Below are 16,974 nucleotides of genomic sequence, written 5' to 3' on the forward strand. Positions count from 1 at the left end.
TTGGCTAACTCAGAACTCTGAATCTAGAACATTTTACTTGGAAATTTGTCGTAAGGTACAGAATCAGGGGGGTTTATGGAATATAGACATTCATGGTTTGTTTTTTTTTTTTAAAAAAACTTATTTGTGTAAAGGGGGATTGAAGCTCGTTGGCAGAAAACTTCATAGGTTACCAAGAGATCCACGAAAATATTTTATGGGCTTTGTATCACATTAAGGTCAGTGGAATAATGTCATCTGTAGTTATATGTGGGTCATGGTAAGTAAATAAGCATAAATATGTTCTAAGCCTTCCCATGGTTGCAGTGTGTATTTGTTAAATGAATATATCTGTGCAAAAACAACTTTAGCTTTCTTGGTTGTAAACATGGCAAAAAGAAAATAATTTTTTGATGGATAGATTTCTATGTAATGATGTCTTGAAGTCCCTGTCACACATGCCTGAGGTCTCTGACATGTAGTAGTTATTGGGAATGTTATGGGACCACCACCTGGTCTTCCAGATGTTTAGAAAAATACAGGATGTAACACTGTCTTGCTGCTCTTTTTTCTTCTTTTTTTTTTTTTCTTTTTTTTTCTTTTTTTTTTTTTTTGGTTAGACAGATGATTTCTTCAGAGTATAGCAAACCAAGTAGATTCCAAAATTTTGAACAGATTGACTCTAAACTGTTTCGGGTATCACCTGCTTATAGAGCCCAGCAATGGCTGAGATTGTTATGCAGTCAGGAGAAGCAAAAGCAATTTCAGCAGCTGTTCATACTGCATGGACTACTCTTTATTTGTATTCTGGGTAGCATGGAGAAAGGAAGGTGATCTTACTGTCACCTGGACTTGTCCACGCTGACAAAGATTTAATCTGGCTAGGCAAGAATGTGAATACTGCTGATGGTCTGCAGAGCTATAGGAGGTGAGAGGGCCTTCTACATTGTAGCTTTTTGCTGCTGCAGGTTTCTGTGTTCTCCCCAGTACTTTGGGATTCTTCCCCAAAATAATTTAAATGCAGGGTTAATATTTTGGTGGGATTTATTTCAAGTAAAATTATTCCATTTGACAGTCCCCTTTGTTGAGATGTTTTAAATTTAGTTTGCTAAAGTAAGTTCATGTAGAACATGATTTGCTTGTGAATATGCATTGCTGTTGTTGGTCATTCCCTGAATATCCACTTCCAATTTAGTAGATGGATTTTAGATTGCGTTTGACTCAACTTCTAATGTATTGTAGGCAGTCAGTGCTGAATTGTCCTGCAAATGCTTGCATCTGTGCTTTCATAGAAGACCAGGCATTGTGTTTACACGGACATGGAAGGGAATCGGGCAGAATTGTTTTCAGCTTTTGTTAAATAAAAAAATGAGATATCGTAATGCTGAAATAATGGGTGTGAATATGAAACAGAGAAAAATGGTTGGAAAGGTGGTTAATTTTTTTCCGAAGACTACACTAAACTCCAGAATTGTGTCTTCTCCTTTCTCCCAAACTACTGTGTGCCCAAGAATCAGTTATATGGCCAGAGTAGCTGAAAATATCCACAAAACAGGGTTCTGTCCTCAAATGAAACACTGCTTCTCCAGAAAATTTAAAAAGAAAAAAAAAAAAACCAAAAAGTTTTAAAAACTGAAATCTGACTGAGAGATTTTTCTCCTGGAAAATATGATGTGAACTGGGTTAAAGCAGTAATTCAGCTGACACAAAGAGGAGATTTTTTTGAAGTGACACTGGCTACCAAAGGTTTAGTATCAAGCTCTCTGCTCAGTGATGCAGAAAACAAATAGTATACAAGGAGCCCTAACATGAGATGAAGTCACAGTTATTACTCAAGTTTTATGTATGTTTCTCTTGATTCAGGAGATCAACCATATGCTTTGACATGAGAGAGACCAATGGGAAAAAAAAATGACCAAAGATTATATATTCAATGAAGAACAAAGAATAGAACTTAGACTTGTAAAATGGGGAATTTAGCTCAAAATGTACAACCTTTAAATGAAAGTGTGCTCACAAAAACCTGCAGAACGGACCAAATTCAGCTTTGTTGTTTACACATTTGAACTCCTTAAAAATCTGTGATAACTAGACTTATAAATTCTATCTAGAAATCAATTTGGTTAATGGCCATAGAAACCATGTTTTTTCTTCCTTAGGGCTTTGAGACAAATGGTTGGTCATAGGGCACTGACTTTCTTCGTGGTTCCTAATAGCAGTCAGGAGGTATGTTCCCAGTATGACCTAACCATGTTGTGGCTTACTTCTCCTATAAAAGAGGGACACTACCTCATGTTTATTAGGAAAATGCTTACAGACAATTACTGTGGAGCAGCTGATGGGTAATAACTTGCTATCCTGCAGGCTGTCTGCCAGTGCAATTTTTGAGCAACTTTGCCTTCAACATTTTTGGTTGATTTATTTTCCATTTACAAATACAATCTTAATATTAAATTACAAGGTAGTACATTTACGTTAATAATAACTTTGAATTTCAACAGAGTGCATCAGGAGATTTAATGATTAGAAACATACAGCTGAAACATAGTGGAAAATACGTTTGTATGGTGAAGACAGAAGTGGATAGCGTAGCATCTGCAGCAGACCTTATCGTACGAGGTAAATTCCAGCTTCAGTTACCATGAATTATATTTTCTAACTTTTTTATATTGTAGATTACAGAAACAACTGATGTTGTAGATTGTAAAACCAATTCATGACTTGAATTATGTGATGAATGACTGTGACTTGAATTATGTCATTCTGCTTTGCAGTTAGGGAGAATTTTAGCTCAATTTTTGGATGAAGCCTAATTTTTCCCAGAAAAATTAAGAGCTGGAGGGTATAATATTGACTTCACATCTTTTCTCACTGACAGTCCTTCCAGTCACCGACGAGAGGGAGCTTGGTACTGGCAGCTGTGAGCGAGTCGTGAGTTGCTGCCTCTGCAAACTGAACAGTTGGGGTTGGTGATGCCAGAATCCTTCCTGTGAAATGGGCTACTGCTGCCAGAGCATAGGATAGGCTTTGTCCTACAGACACACTGGAGTTTAAAGCATTTAATGCAGGCTTATACCTTTTCCTCCAGAGCTGGAATGTTCACAGTTAAGCCAGAACTGTAGCTTTCTTTGCTGACGATACAGCTACATTTATTGCAAGAGAAAAAGCTTTGATCTACAAAAGTGTATTATGTGATCAACACTTACTCAATATATTCTAAAATATGCCAGATATTTTCTAATTGTCAATGTGCTGTTAGTTATTTCAACCCCCTTTGCTGGTGCAGATGAGACAAAACCCAGCATTTTTGCCAGGATGCCCAGAGTCAGGATTTTCCAGAAGGCAGCAGAAAGCTTGCCTGACTGAATTGCTGCTCGGGGTGCTGATCAGATGTTGTGCTGAAAAATTGCTACAGTGCATTGTACAATAAAACAGCTGTAGATAACAAATTGGCAGACTACAGAGATGTATTAGTAGATTAAAAGAGGACATTGAGGACTAAAGTAAAAGACATTGGAAAGATAGAGGGATCATGCTGAACAAAGGTTCTTGAAAAAAAACAAAACCCTGTTATCTGTGCTGTAGTTCAGAGTATTTCACAATTAGATTATCAAAGTTTAGTGAATGTAAAACAATAATTACAAGTGTTCTTATTCCAAGCTGAATTGTTTTCTTCCTCCCACAGCGCTGATAAAATGAGAATCCATACTGCTGTGTTAGTGATTTCCAAGGTACTGGCTTTACAAAACACCACGTAATTTTCAATCTGATTCTAGGCTCACCTGGGCCCCCCGAACATGTGAAAGTGGATGAAATAACTGATACCACAGCTCAGATCTCCTGGCAAGAAGGCACAGATAATCACAGCCCAGTAACCACTTACACCATACAAGCAAGGACACCCTTTTCAGTTGGCTGGCAGCGAGTTACAACAGGTAAAACACAATTCTTGTTACAGACTCTGTTGAAACATTTTTGACCAGGGACACCATGTTCTTAGTTTCCTTTTTTAATTTCTTTTTGTTTTTAATAGTTCCAGATGTGATCGATGGAAAAACATTCACAACTACAGTAGTGGATTTAAATCCTTGGGTTGAATATGAATTTCGTGTAGTTGCCAGTAACAAAATAGGAGGTGGAGAACCTAGTTTACCCTCAGAAAAAGTAAGAACTGAAGAGGCAGGTTAGTGGGTTCTTCTATTTGTTTTTAATTCAAGAATCTTGAATATTAACAGAAAAGGAGTGTTCATACACTTGGTTCCTTGCAAACAAGCTTGGAATTGCAGTTGAATATAAAAGCCTATAAGTAGTTTGTTCATGATTTTTCCATTTAGCTGTGGGACAGTTTGTGTTGCATTACTGAGCATCACAGAAGCATAACATCTAAATACATTTAAACTGTATTTAGTATGCCAGAGTCTGTCAGATCAGGCAGTGCTGCAGAGTCTGAAGGTATTAATGAATGGAGAGAGGTTAATTTTGATAGGTGTTTTTTTCATTACTAGTGTTTGATGAGTGTATACCTTCTATGTAACAAGCATGTGCCTCAGAACACTACATGAATTAAACCCCCAGGATTTCACTTGGAATAAGGCCGTTGCCCAATACACCTGCATAAGTTAACCCTCTCAAAAAAAAAAAAAAAAAGCATGCCTCCAATTGTTCAAGCATTAGCATACACGTGAGCTAGTGAGGCTCTTCAAGCGCTCAGAAAAGCATCAGCCTGCCCCAGTGATGGAAAGCAGCAAGGTGAATGCAGGACAGGGCTGGGGCTTCCCATGACTGCCCACCCTGCCTCAAAAGCATTGACCTTGATTTGCAAAAGCAATATGAATACAACCAGGTTAGCTTCAGAGCATGAGGTTAATGTTATATGATGTTGTCTCTTGTATCTACACTGTGTAGACAGCTATACGTTTCCTTTTCACAGTTCCTGAAATTCCCCCATCTGAAGTCAGTGGGGGAGGAGGGAGCAGGTCTGAACTGGTCATAACATGGGATGTAAGTTTTCTGGCAAGCAATTTTCTTCAGAGAATGATTGTTTTCATTCAAACGCTTCTTAAAAGATGAATTTCCCTGGCTGCAGCAGCTTTTCATCTAGGATGTATATGTGCTCGGTAACATTCTGTAATGTGAGCTATGCACGTTTGCCTTCCCTCTTTCGCTTTCATGTGTTACTGTGCTAGATGGCAATCAGTAGGAAATTTAGTTAATTTGTCTGAGATTGCTTCTGTTCTCACACAAATGTTAACACTAAAAAGGGAGCAAGGGAGAGGAAGGGGTTATTGCTCAAAGGTTGAGCCAAAGAATTATGCTTTTCAGTGCAAATTTGCAGTTCTTGCTTTCCTACCATTAACTCTGGATGCATGTGCCAGCCAATACAAACAATCAGATACTACTTTATATTATGTATCCCCTTTTTAATGAGTTAAAAAATGTTAACAATTTGTTACTAACATTGACTACTCTGTGTGGCTATCTAATCATAATCACTGTGGTATGAGCCACTGTACAAAGGTAGTATCAGGCTTCTGTAATAGTTGTTGACTAAGCAATTACTCTTTTTTTAATGAACTATGGATTGTGAAATTGAAAAAAAAATTGTATTTACTGAAGAGTGTCTCAAAACAGTGGGAAACAAAGAATATACCTGAAAGTTGTTTTCTTCTTGAAGTGCAGACCTTAAAGATAGGTTCGAAGGAACACGTTTTGCTCTGCTTTACCAGAGTTAATTTGCTGATGGAATGATCCCAAATGCAGTACCAGAACCTGGTTGCAATCATGTATGTTAGTCTGTCAGTACTTTATTCCTGCAAAACATGCCCAGTGCTGTATGTAGTATCACAGACTTCTGTTGTCTGTTGCTTTTCTCACAGCCCATCCCTGAAGAATTACAAAACGGAGAAGGATTTGGCTATGTTGTTGCTTTCCGCCCCTTTGGCACCACAACATGGATACAGACCGTGGTCACCTCTCCTGACACACCAAGATACGTCTTCAGGAATGAAAGCATCTTGCCCTTTTCACCATATGAAGTCAAAGTTGGCGTCTATAACAATAAAGGAGAAGGGCCGTTTAGTTCAGTAACTACAGTTTTTTCAGCTGAAGAAGGTATGTGACTGTGTTATCTCCAGATTGAGTGTGTTACCTCCAGATATTTAACATGAGATGTTTCATCAGAGACTATAGCAACAGACAGTTAATAGAAATGAGATCACTTTGAACATGGATGTGCTTATTTCCACAGTCACCAATGCTGCTGATCATCTCTCATTTATTGATTTCCGAATACAGAGCCTAGCACAGCACCCTCCGGTGTATCCGCAACGAGTCTGTCATCCTCGGTCATCGAGGTCTCCTGGACAGCCATTCCTTGGAAGATGAGTAGTGGAAGGTTACTGGGCTATGAGGTAAGCTCATTTAAAATACGCTCCCATTTGTAAAGGGTCATGAGCCAGAAGGGTCATGCAGGCTGCAGCACAGCAGCACAAATTCCTGACAGATTACCACATCTCTTGCTTTCTTCCTGCCCCACCTACAACCCAGAAGAAGGGTATTTTCTCCTAAGGATCTTTGAAAACAAAGAATGAAATTGTGTTTTGCTTCCTGTGCTGGCAGTCATGTGTCTGTCTAACAGTATTTTCAAACTGACATTTCAGAATTACATTTACCTCCCAAGAAACTATTTTGTAAGGTACAGTTTTCATGAGTTTAACTTGTTTACTTCTTAGATGAAGTAATGGTTTTCCTCTTGTCATTTTTAAATTCAAGCAAGATCTAATAGTTTAGTTTCCTTTTTCCTACAATCACACTAAAAAGACCAGTAAGCATGAAAAGCAGATGGATAAGATTTTTTTATTTTTTTTACACAGTAAGCATATTTTTTGAAATTTCAATGTATTTCTGCCTTTTTCATCTGAGAAAAAAATGCACTTAAAAGAGTCAAATGCAATGCTGTGGGTGAACAGTCCACTCCATGCAAGATTTTAAATGGTTTTGGTTTATATCTACTAGGTTAGGTACTGGCATAATGGTGAAAAAGAAGAATCGTCAAACAGAGTAAAAGCTGCAGGGAATGAGACATCAGTAAGAATAACAGGTTTGAAGAGCAACTTAGCATACTACACAGCTGTCCGTGCTTATAACAGTGCTGGAGCAGGTCCCTTTAGTGCCACGGTAAATGCTACCACAAAAAAGACACGTAAGTATCTTGAATTTAAAGTGGGGAGAGACATAATGGTGTGTTGGCACTTGCAGGGAAATGAAAAATAGGCGCATTACTGGGAATCACAATATGCGTAAGTGACCTAAATTTTCATACAGACTAGAGGAGTCACACAATTAATTCAAGTATAGATCTTCCATTTTCTACCCTCTGCTAGTTTAGCAGGATGAGTAAGTAAAAGTCAACTATGCCAGTGGAGCTGAAGATACATAATTTCTGCGTAGAACCTTTATTATTCTTCTAGTAACTGGAAGAATTTTAAAAGAAAAATTTGTTATTTGGAAGGAAAAAAACAGAGTCTTGTTGAATTTTTCAGGGTCTTATAACATAAATGTTCTAAGTTCTCTGGGCCAAGGCCTTTGAAATGCAATGATCCTCATACAATTGATGCAAAACAATCCTTCATGTCCATTGCTTCCCCTTGAACAAACTGCACGAGAGGCCACTTTTAAAAAGAGAAATTAAGCTGGAGAACAGATTGTCAAAGACTGCACTAATTTTTCTACAAATGGAAATATTTTTAGTGTGGTCTTACATTGTAATACAACTCAGAATCAGGGTCACTGATCTTGAAGTATTTCTGTCAGACTTGCAAGAATGTACAATTAAATCTGTCTGAAAGGTCAAATTCCCTGGAATAGTCATTAACATCATTCTACCAAAAGTAGTTGCATCATCAATATTATGAAATAAGCTAGTTTATCAGAAATTATTATATGCAGAAATGAGCATTAGCACTCTGTCACTGAGGACTGAACCAACTCAGATTAAATTCTATTTGCTAGAGTTTATTACATACATAGTTACCATGAATTGGCTGATATGAAGTAACTCACTGCCTGTAGCCTGTACCTGGCATGTGGTGAATAGTTTTCTCTAATTAATCATCTGTGTGGCTACTGGCTGCTCACAAGAGGTTGTGCCAGCCTGGTCAGCACAAGGATTTTTTCAGTCCTTTTTTAGTGACCACCTGCCTCTGGGATGTGTGAAGGAGAAACAGACAAGCACCTTGATCCCACTGATTTGAACAGGATCTGGTCAGGCCCTTAGTCAAGATCTATGCTATTTGGAATAATTAAAAATTAGTGTACTATGTCCATGTATCTTGCTGGTAAATAAAGAGAGCAAAAACATTGCAGTACAGTAGGATGTCAATCTGAAGGATTTTGCTAACTACTAGTTAAATTGACTAAGACAAATAATTCTCTGTACTGCTACAGTAGAAACTGATTTTTCATTCAAATGCGTGATTTTTAATCAATCCCAATTTCTACCTTAACTTGAATATTTGTGATTGATGTGTTTTTCACTGTGAAGGATTTCTGTGCACATTGTATTTACCTTCACCCACATGATCTACAAGATGCTTCTTAGTAACTGTTACCTATATCAAGAAACACAAATATGTAAGTTCAACTGGCAGTATATTTCAAGATTGAAAACTCAGTCTTTGACCATTAAAGTATCTTTGCTTTTATATTTGAAATACTCATGTTCATAGCCCAAAATAAGAAGTATGGCTTTGTTTCATAAAATATTGCTATATAAAATAGTAACTGGCAAAGACTTGCCTAAGTTTATAAGGCAAGATGTTACAATTATCTCACATTTAAAAAGCCTTAAAATACAACCAAATGTTCTGTCCATTGGTTCTAATTCAGAGAAATACTAGTGTATATGACCAACTTTAAGCATCTGAGGAGTCTCAGAGAAATCCATGTAGCTTTTTACATGCTTAGCACTGGACATGTACTTACATGATGTGGTGGTTCAGGATCTGACCTATTTACAAATTAAGTTCTGCAGTTCTGAACACTGAAGATTACTGGAGATTTTGGTGTCTGAAGTGAATTGGAGCCTTCTGACTCACTTCCAGAAGTCAAGTGATAGATAGAGGCTTACAGTTTTTATATATAATTACTCTTCATTTTTTTAGATGTTATATTAGTATTTTGTTGTGGATTTAAAAGAATGACTCATATCTTTTGAAATTCAGCTTTAATATCTCAGTGTGAAAACCACTCATGTATGCTGTAATACTTAATTCTCAGGAGCAAAACAATCTCCTCTTACACTTACAAAAAGTAGCTATTAGTGCATCAGGTTAAATCCTGTTTATTATATAGAACAAGGCAAATACTGCAAAAAAAACCCACCTGTGAGTGGTTGTTTGACTTTAGAATAAGTCTTTGAAGTCTCGCTCTTACATTTTTGATCTAATCAGGTGGGGGTTGATCTGACTGCTCGTGGAAAGAAGATAGAGAGCTACCTGTGTGAAAGAGTTTACAAATAAGAGGGGAAAAAAAAGAGAGAAAAAAAACCCATAAGCACATGCACAGGAGTGCTTAAAACCAGTGTTAGTGTTTAATATGGAACCTTCAGCATCTAAGCGTCCACCTAAGCAGCAGTTGCCTCCACTAGGTGACAGCAACAGTAAATTGTTTTCCTTAAGACATTTAGAAAAGATTTTAATAGTTGATTGTGTCACTGCATGACCCATTTTCTGGGGAACAAACTTGAGGCATCTTAAGAGGTTTGTACTTACCTGCACCTTCCCTGAAAGCTTGGCAGTTTTCAAGATATAGTAAAGCGTACAGCCAAAAGCATACTACTCCTTTTGAAAGTAACAGTCTCAGATTGTTAATGAACAAAAAAAACCCCAGTAGATTTACTTGGCCAAAGCCCACTATTGTTCCAATTGCAGATACAGAAATGGTACAGACTGCATTTCAAAACCACGCCTTGAGTTAAAAGAACAACAACAACAAAATATGTCGAATATTTTTACATTACAAACACGTTAAAGTAAATCAGCATAGCGTGTAGAGTTGAATATTCACAAAGACTAAATTTGTCTAACATAATATATTGTAAAGTTTTTTTGCTTATTCTTGGCAATATACTAAAATTAGAAATTGTCTGTTACCATCATTGGTTTCATTAGAGTTTGTTCTAAAAGATCATCCATGTCCTAAGACACGTGCTTTTGTCTGGCTATATTTAATAGAGGACCATCAATAGATAACGCAACTTCAGAAATAACATTTATGTGCTGTTCTATTTTTCCTTCCTTCTGTTTTTCCAGTTTAGTCTCTGAAACTTAAAGTGTACAAACAACAAGGCTGCATTTGAGTTGCTTTTGCATCTGACATGTAATGACAGTCCATTACCTGAGCTATTATTTCCTACTGTAGAATAAATCACTAATGCCAATTAAAGTCATGCTTCTATTATGTATTTGAAGCACCCAGTCAACCGCCAGGAAATGTTGTGTGGAATGTCACCGACTCCAGAGTAATCCTCAGCTGGGAGGAAGTAAGAGCTATGGAGAATGAGTCTGAGGTGACTGGGTATAAGGTAAGTGAAAACAGACCAGAAAAATATTTGAAAACAATCCACGGTTTGCTTTTGCTTGTCTAATTGCAAGGCAGTAAGCTCAGAGGATGCACAATACCACATCTAAACCATTTCAGTAGTGTCTCCTTTTTATGGATTTTAAATCATAGTCTAACAACGTCTCATAAACCATGGTCCTTTTACCATTAATCATACACTAAATGCCTTCTCCTCCTCATGCAAACAAAGCCAGGAGCTGCAGGCATTGCTGCCAGCTTTTGGGATCCCCCTTTCCCAGGCGTATAACACTGTGTGTTAAAACATGTATAACGCTTATCACGTATAAATGAATAACACTTATTGAAACATAAAACATTTTGCAAGAAACCAAATAACCGAAGATTTAGCTGATAGAGTTTCCATTGTTGGCCAGGTATATTTATTAGTGCCACCTGTATCAAACTGATATTCTTAACCCTTCTTCTTACCTACTGTGGGACATGTTCACTGTCTTGATAGAAATTATGTTGCTACATCTACTCTAAATCTGATCAGCGCACAAATGTACAGGTGTTTAAATATAGCTTTCTTAAGTGTATTTAAGAGAATAGCTGAGGATGTTCTTGATGAGCTGTGTACAGCTGGATCCCACATGATATATTCCTGCATAAAAGATTTACGCTGAAGATCTGACTATGCAGTGTTCTGACTTGTATTGGCAAGAAATACATGTTTACAGTTTAGATAAGACACCTAGTTTCATAGACGGTAGCTGACCTAAAAACATACCATGTGGAGTTGCAAACTGCATACTCTGTCTCCCACAACAATTTCAGGTTCCCCTGTGGATAACCAACATTGCTAAGTACACAAAGATAAGCTGGATTTTGATAAAGCTCGTTAATTTTACTGAAGTAAAGCACTTAGGGGGTCGTTTTTATCCCAGAAGGCAAGGGCAGTACAGTTAACAAAAGTAGGTTTGCCAGGAAGAGAAGAACCAACAAAGGACACTGAAAATGCCAGAGCAGCCGTAGCACGGTCACTGTGGAAGCAAGCCATGCAGCTGTGTCCCTCCGAGAGCATTTTATAGCAATGCACAGCATTACGGAGCATGTCTCCAGGGCAGCAGTGTGTGTGTAATTCCAATAGCTTTGCATTTTTTTTTTTTCCATTTCATCATTATTGCTGTTATTCTGGGGGAGTTGGGATTGCTGGTTTTTGCAATGGGAAACTCCCAAGCTTACATGCTAGTCAGATTTGTGAAACTTGGCCAGGTGAATGTGCTGGATCCACATATTTTTTAAACTCTGCTAGGACATACCTCTCTCTAGGCCTAGCCATGCCACAGGCACTAGGGACCCTTTGGGCTTGTCAAGCCTTCAGGACAGAAGAGAGGCTGATGTTGCTCTTAAATCCCTCCTCTTGCCTGATCATCTTGAGCAGCGGGCTGTGACATTCAGATGCAGCTCCCATTCTTTAAAACATAGGACACCAAATGCAGTTAAGTTTCATGACAGAACGATCACACAGCGCTTACAGAACATCTTCCAACATAGTCTGTACTTTTGATTAGTTCTCTCCTTCCCAAACTACCTATTGGCATAAGAAGCTGATCTAGATAATGACAGATTCCAGATGGTGGCATAATTCATAGAACGATATATTAAGACACTCAACAGAATATATTATTCATTTGTTATCATTATACATTGTGCCATTTTAGATTAAAGCTAGAATAAAAGAGCTTGACTGATGCTACCTTTTTTCTTTACATGTAATTCTGCCCTATAGTAGTAACCAAAAATCAGATCTTTTCTCTCATCCCCTCTTTTTAAAGACTGAAACCTTGTTCCTAAGAAACACAAATAAAAACTGCTGCTCAGGTCCTAGTGGAAGAAATGACACACTACAGCTCTTTACTTGTGTTGCAGGTTTTGTACAGGACCAGCAGTCAGACCAACATGAACGTGCTGAACACGGACAAGACAACAGCTGAGCTTCTGCTCCAGTTTAATGAAGATTACATTATAGAAGTAAAAGCAACAACTGAAGGCGGAGATGGCACTAGCAGCGATCAGATCCTGATACCCAGACTAGCTAGTAGGTTGAAGCTGAATCACTATTATTTTGTCACGTGCTTATATGGGGTCCTTAACCAATACCAGAACCTCCTTCATACCGGCCACAGCATAAAAAGACATGCCTCCGCCTTGGTGTAGTGAATCATTACTAAAATTGCAGTTGACACCCAGCAGTTGTCACAGCCTGTCTTTGCAAGAACTGAGTCCTTATTGATGGGGAGAAAAAAAGAATTAATACTTGTATGTTGTATGGTAATAAGGTAATAAAAAGAAAAGCAATTAACAGTCTTCATGCCCTTATGCATGACAAGCTTCATTCTATTGAACTGGTAAATTGCCATGTAAATTGGTATTAAAAACATTAGATTTTTCTACCTTTTCCCCTTTTTTTATTATTATCTTGAAAGTAAAGACCATTCATACAGTTTCAGCATTTTGCAAGGCATTTCAGTAGTTTTAAAATACTTACTGTACTTTTGTAAATTTTCATTGCTTGTCAGAAATAAAAGTTTACAATAATTTTTGCTTAGCATCTAGGAAGAATAATAATTTCGCACAGCAGATACTCATGCTTTCATTTAATCCTGACCTTTTTTATTTGTCACAGGTATGGATGCAAGAGGTTCTGGTCCATCAGTCTTGAATATCTTCAGTGTATCCAGCTTCTTACCAACAATATTTTCCTTGACTCTTAATTCAGTGTTGTGATGATACATTTTCATTTGCTGGGGGGGGGGGAAGAAAAAAATCAGTTACTACAGAAAAGGGGTTTTTTTAAAAAAAACTGCAGTGGTTAATGCATGTTTTTCTTCTATCCTGACGTGTTTTTAAATTCTTTATATTTCACTGTAGGTTGAAGTAAAAATATCATGTAAAGTTTAGCAAATCCTTTAAAAAGGAATCTAAAATGCCTTAATACTTGAACCAAAGGAGTTTACATATTACGTACTTAAGATACAACGTAGAGAGAGGGGGAGCAATGGCACTATGATCATAGTTATGAGGAACAGCTTAGCTCAGTGAGAAACTCCATTTTTGCAGTGACACTGAATTTTTTTTTGTATGTTCTGCATTGTTACAATAACATCATTTGACATATGAAAGAAGAAATCAGAGACATGGCATTTCAATTGGATGATAACACGTCGACCAAGCAGCCGTTCTTAAGCCAGTGTGTCATAATCCAGTAGGTTTGGATCAGTTTTCTTACTGCCCTTTATACAAGTTACTCTAAATCTAGCAAGAAATCAAAGGTGGAAGGTAGAGAAAAGTTCACAGTATGGACATCATTTTTCACAGTCCACGTTGGGGTGTCCAAGGGGCAGGGCTTCCACTACTACTCTTTAAGAAATGATTTCACAGCCCTGTTTCAAAGGCAGCTGTCTGTTTTATCGCAGTGTATGTAAGTTTATGTACCTTTTCAAAAGCCTAACCTTCCTCTCTAGCAATAGATTTTGAAGTTAATTTCCTTATATCTATATTTCTTAACGAGGTTCTTTATTCATAACCAAATTCTCTCATGTTCAGGATTATTTTTACTGCCCTTCTCTGAACTCCTGTCAGTGTGTTTCACTAACAAACAAAAGTGCCCAGCTGTAAGCATTACTGAAATGCAGTTGCACCATGGCCTTATGAAAAGGGACTACTACCACCTCCCTCCCTTGTGATGTGGTGCTTCCAAATATGCAGCCCCAAATTACCTTGCTCTTCTGTCCACTGCACTGTAAACTCATCTTTAATTCAGTGTTACATTCATAACTCTCCTTCCTTCTGCTCTTTAACCAATTCAAAACTATTTCACCTGGTCTTGCACTCTAATGCACCCTGTTACTGTCACATGATTCTGGTAAGTTTATGGCAATACTATAGGTCATAATAAAAAAAATACACAAAGACACTTCAGGCTTGCTATTATAGAGAAATCTCCACTTTCTTTCATAGCAATATATTAAAGATACATTAAACCTGGTACATTTGACTTCTATAGTTGTGAATTTAGTCAAATCAGCCTTTTAGACACCTCTTAGAGAGCTGCCTATATGCACAGTAGAGCAAGTGTTCATGTGACATGAAAGCATATCCTTTTAAAGACTTTTTTTTTTTCAGTCTCACAGTATTATTACAATACACAGAACTAACTATAAAGGGAGAGAACCAGGATTAATGAAATTATGGTAGCACTGTAGAAAAGATACCTTGATATGCATTCAAATAGCAAATTACCTTATTAGTATCACATCCAGATGAAAATATGTGCTGTTGAAGTAAGCAAGATCTGTATATACTGTACATACATAGTTATTTAAATGGCTAGTTGCTTTTCAATGTGGCTAACCAGTGATGTTTTCAGACACTTGCAAATGGGGGGGGGGGGGATGGAAAAAAGGGGTTACTAGTAAGTATATAGTTATGTTTCATGCAACAAAGGGTGACTCTTTCTATTCTTGTTTCACAAAGTTCTAGTCCATGTTCCTGTATTGCCATTTTCATGTGATTACCTTGTATTATTTAATTTCTAGTTATATATCTCCATGAGATATGTACCGAATACCTTGTTTCATATTGAAAAGTTTGAAATTTATCCTTAAACTTCCAGTTGTGTGTGTATCCTATGGTTATCTGTATGCATTTTTTTCTATTACTCTAATAAAATATTTATTACATTGATGGATACTAGAATATTTCAAAGTATTATTGCTTGTTCATATTATATATTTGCACACATGGGGATATACTGCATCCAAAAATGATATTTACTGCAGCTTCATGATATTTCTGCTAACTGGCACTTCTTGGCAGGATAGGAGTGGTTTCCCGCAAAGTAGCTTTGCTGCCAAAAGACTAAAAATCCAACCCCTATACCCAGGCCTACTTCTACAGAAAGCAGCGCAGGAGGGAGAAGAGGAGCAAGGATGTCAATACATCCCGGTTTTGCCCCAGAGGAGTCAGACATGCATGGGACAGGGACCCGAGGTTGTGCTCGAGCTTCTGAGCTCTGCCTCTGCCCACAGGTTTGCAGCACAATAGACAAAAAGCTACCTCCCTTTCCCTGGCTTCGTTTCCCATCTATCCCATAGGCTGTTTTTTCTGAAATGGGGGGGAAAAAAAAAAGTAATTATACTGAAAAAGAGTTAGTTCTTCACAGTAATTTATTTAGTATATCACTATTTAGCATTAAATAGCATGGCCTGGTTTCCCCTGCAAATTGCCTATTCCTTACCTACTGCAGCTTCCCATAAAGCCCAAGACTTTCTAGCACTAAAACCTTCTCGCTGGGAACACAGACAAAACAGAACTATATGTTTTAAGCTTTTAAAGCATGCCTTCTACCTACGTTAATAGGGAGGTGGTCCAGACGCTGCAGTAAGGGTTAATAATAATCCCAACGCATTTACAAGTACGCACAAGAGGCAAGACTGTCAGGTTTTCCCTTTCAGATGGTTGTACATGGACATGGGCCTCACTCTGTAATTCCCCCAGTGTTCAGATTAGCCTTCCTTTAAACTGACCTCTGTTTGTTGTCATGTTAACTCAGTTAATGTTTATTTGCGGTAATAAAACCGACTTGATTCTCCAGGGAGAATTGGAAAAAATAAGTTGTTACCAGGAAAGTATTGGAGGAAAAGGTGATAAGGGATAAGGTGAGAGGTCCCGGAGCCAGCCTACCTCTTTGCAGGCGCTTCTGTGACCAAGTTTAGCAATTCAGTCCTGGGGAGGAAAAAAAAAAGAAAAAAAGTAAAAATCAATGGTAATGAAAAATACTAATAATGTTGCTTACATGACTGGAACTGCAGATGGTGGGGAAAGTACTTCTGCCATTCCACTTTCACTGGCACTTGCACCAAAAGTAATCAGCACTTTGTCACTTACAATTGCTGCTATTTGAAATTCAGTAAGAAAGGAGGCTTGAGTCATAGTTTTTAGGCAAATGCTATTGTAAAATGTATGGATTTTAATACCCTATCCAAAACCGCGGCTGTTTGGTAACGCTGACGGCTACCGAAGAGCAAAGTCCAAACCTGGAGGGAGGCAGAGGAGGAGCAGGGGGGAGCGGGGAAGGTGACACCCCCCAGAGGGACGAGCCCGGCCTTTCTCCGGCTCCCCACGGGGTGTGGGGTGAGAGGCGGGGGCTGCGAGGGGGGCGAGAACCCCACAGAGACTTCAGGGGTGCAATGGAAAACTGGGCCACTCGCCAGGGTTTTCTGGACACTGGAACAATGGCTGTGGAAAGGAGAAAGGGGACAAGAGCCCTGCCACCAGCTGGATACACACACCAAAGAAAAAGGATTTTGATACAGCTTAAAAAAATAAAATGTTTGCAACTGCGTGTGCCTCCTCTGGAAGCTGTAACGG

At 38.1% G+C, this 16,974-nt stretch overlaps 1 protein-coding gene across 1 annotated transcript in view; it reads left to right on the forward strand.

The window, feature by feature from the left end:
- The window catches only part of LOC104835292 (contactin-3-like), a 104,551-nt gene extending 91,222 nt beyond the window's left edge, over nt 1-13,329 (forward strand). Inside the window, exons 12-21 of the mRNA XM_010573194.1 lie at nt 2,481-2,598; nt 3,756-3,914; nt 4,013-4,162; nt 4,910-4,980; nt 5,856-6,090; nt 6,274-6,389; nt 6,994-7,180; nt 10,449-10,561; nt 12,472-12,640; nt 13,229-13,329. Of these exons, the coding sequence (XP_010571496.1) occupies nt 2,481-2,598; nt 3,756-3,914; nt 4,013-4,162; nt 4,910-4,980; nt 5,856-6,090; nt 6,274-6,389; nt 6,994-7,180; nt 10,449-10,561; nt 12,472-12,640; nt 13,229-13,329 (1,419 nt within the window). The remainder of the gene's footprint in view (nt 1-2,480; nt 2,599-3,755; nt 3,915-4,012; nt 4,163-4,909; nt 4,981-5,855; nt 6,091-6,273; nt 6,390-6,993; nt 7,181-10,448; nt 10,562-12,471; nt 12,641-13,228) is intronic.
- The last annotated feature ends 3,645 nt before the right edge of the window (nt 13,330-16,974 follow it).

This window comes from Haliaeetus leucocephalus, unplaced genomic scaffold (genome assembly GCF_000737465.1).
Source record: "Haliaeetus leucocephalus isolate CR32 unplaced genomic scaffold, Haliaeetus_leucocephalus-4.0 Scaffold2, whole genome shotgun sequence".
NCBI classification, from domain to species: domain Eukaryota; kingdom Metazoa; phylum Chordata; class Aves; order Accipitriformes; family Accipitridae; genus Haliaeetus; species Haliaeetus leucocephalus.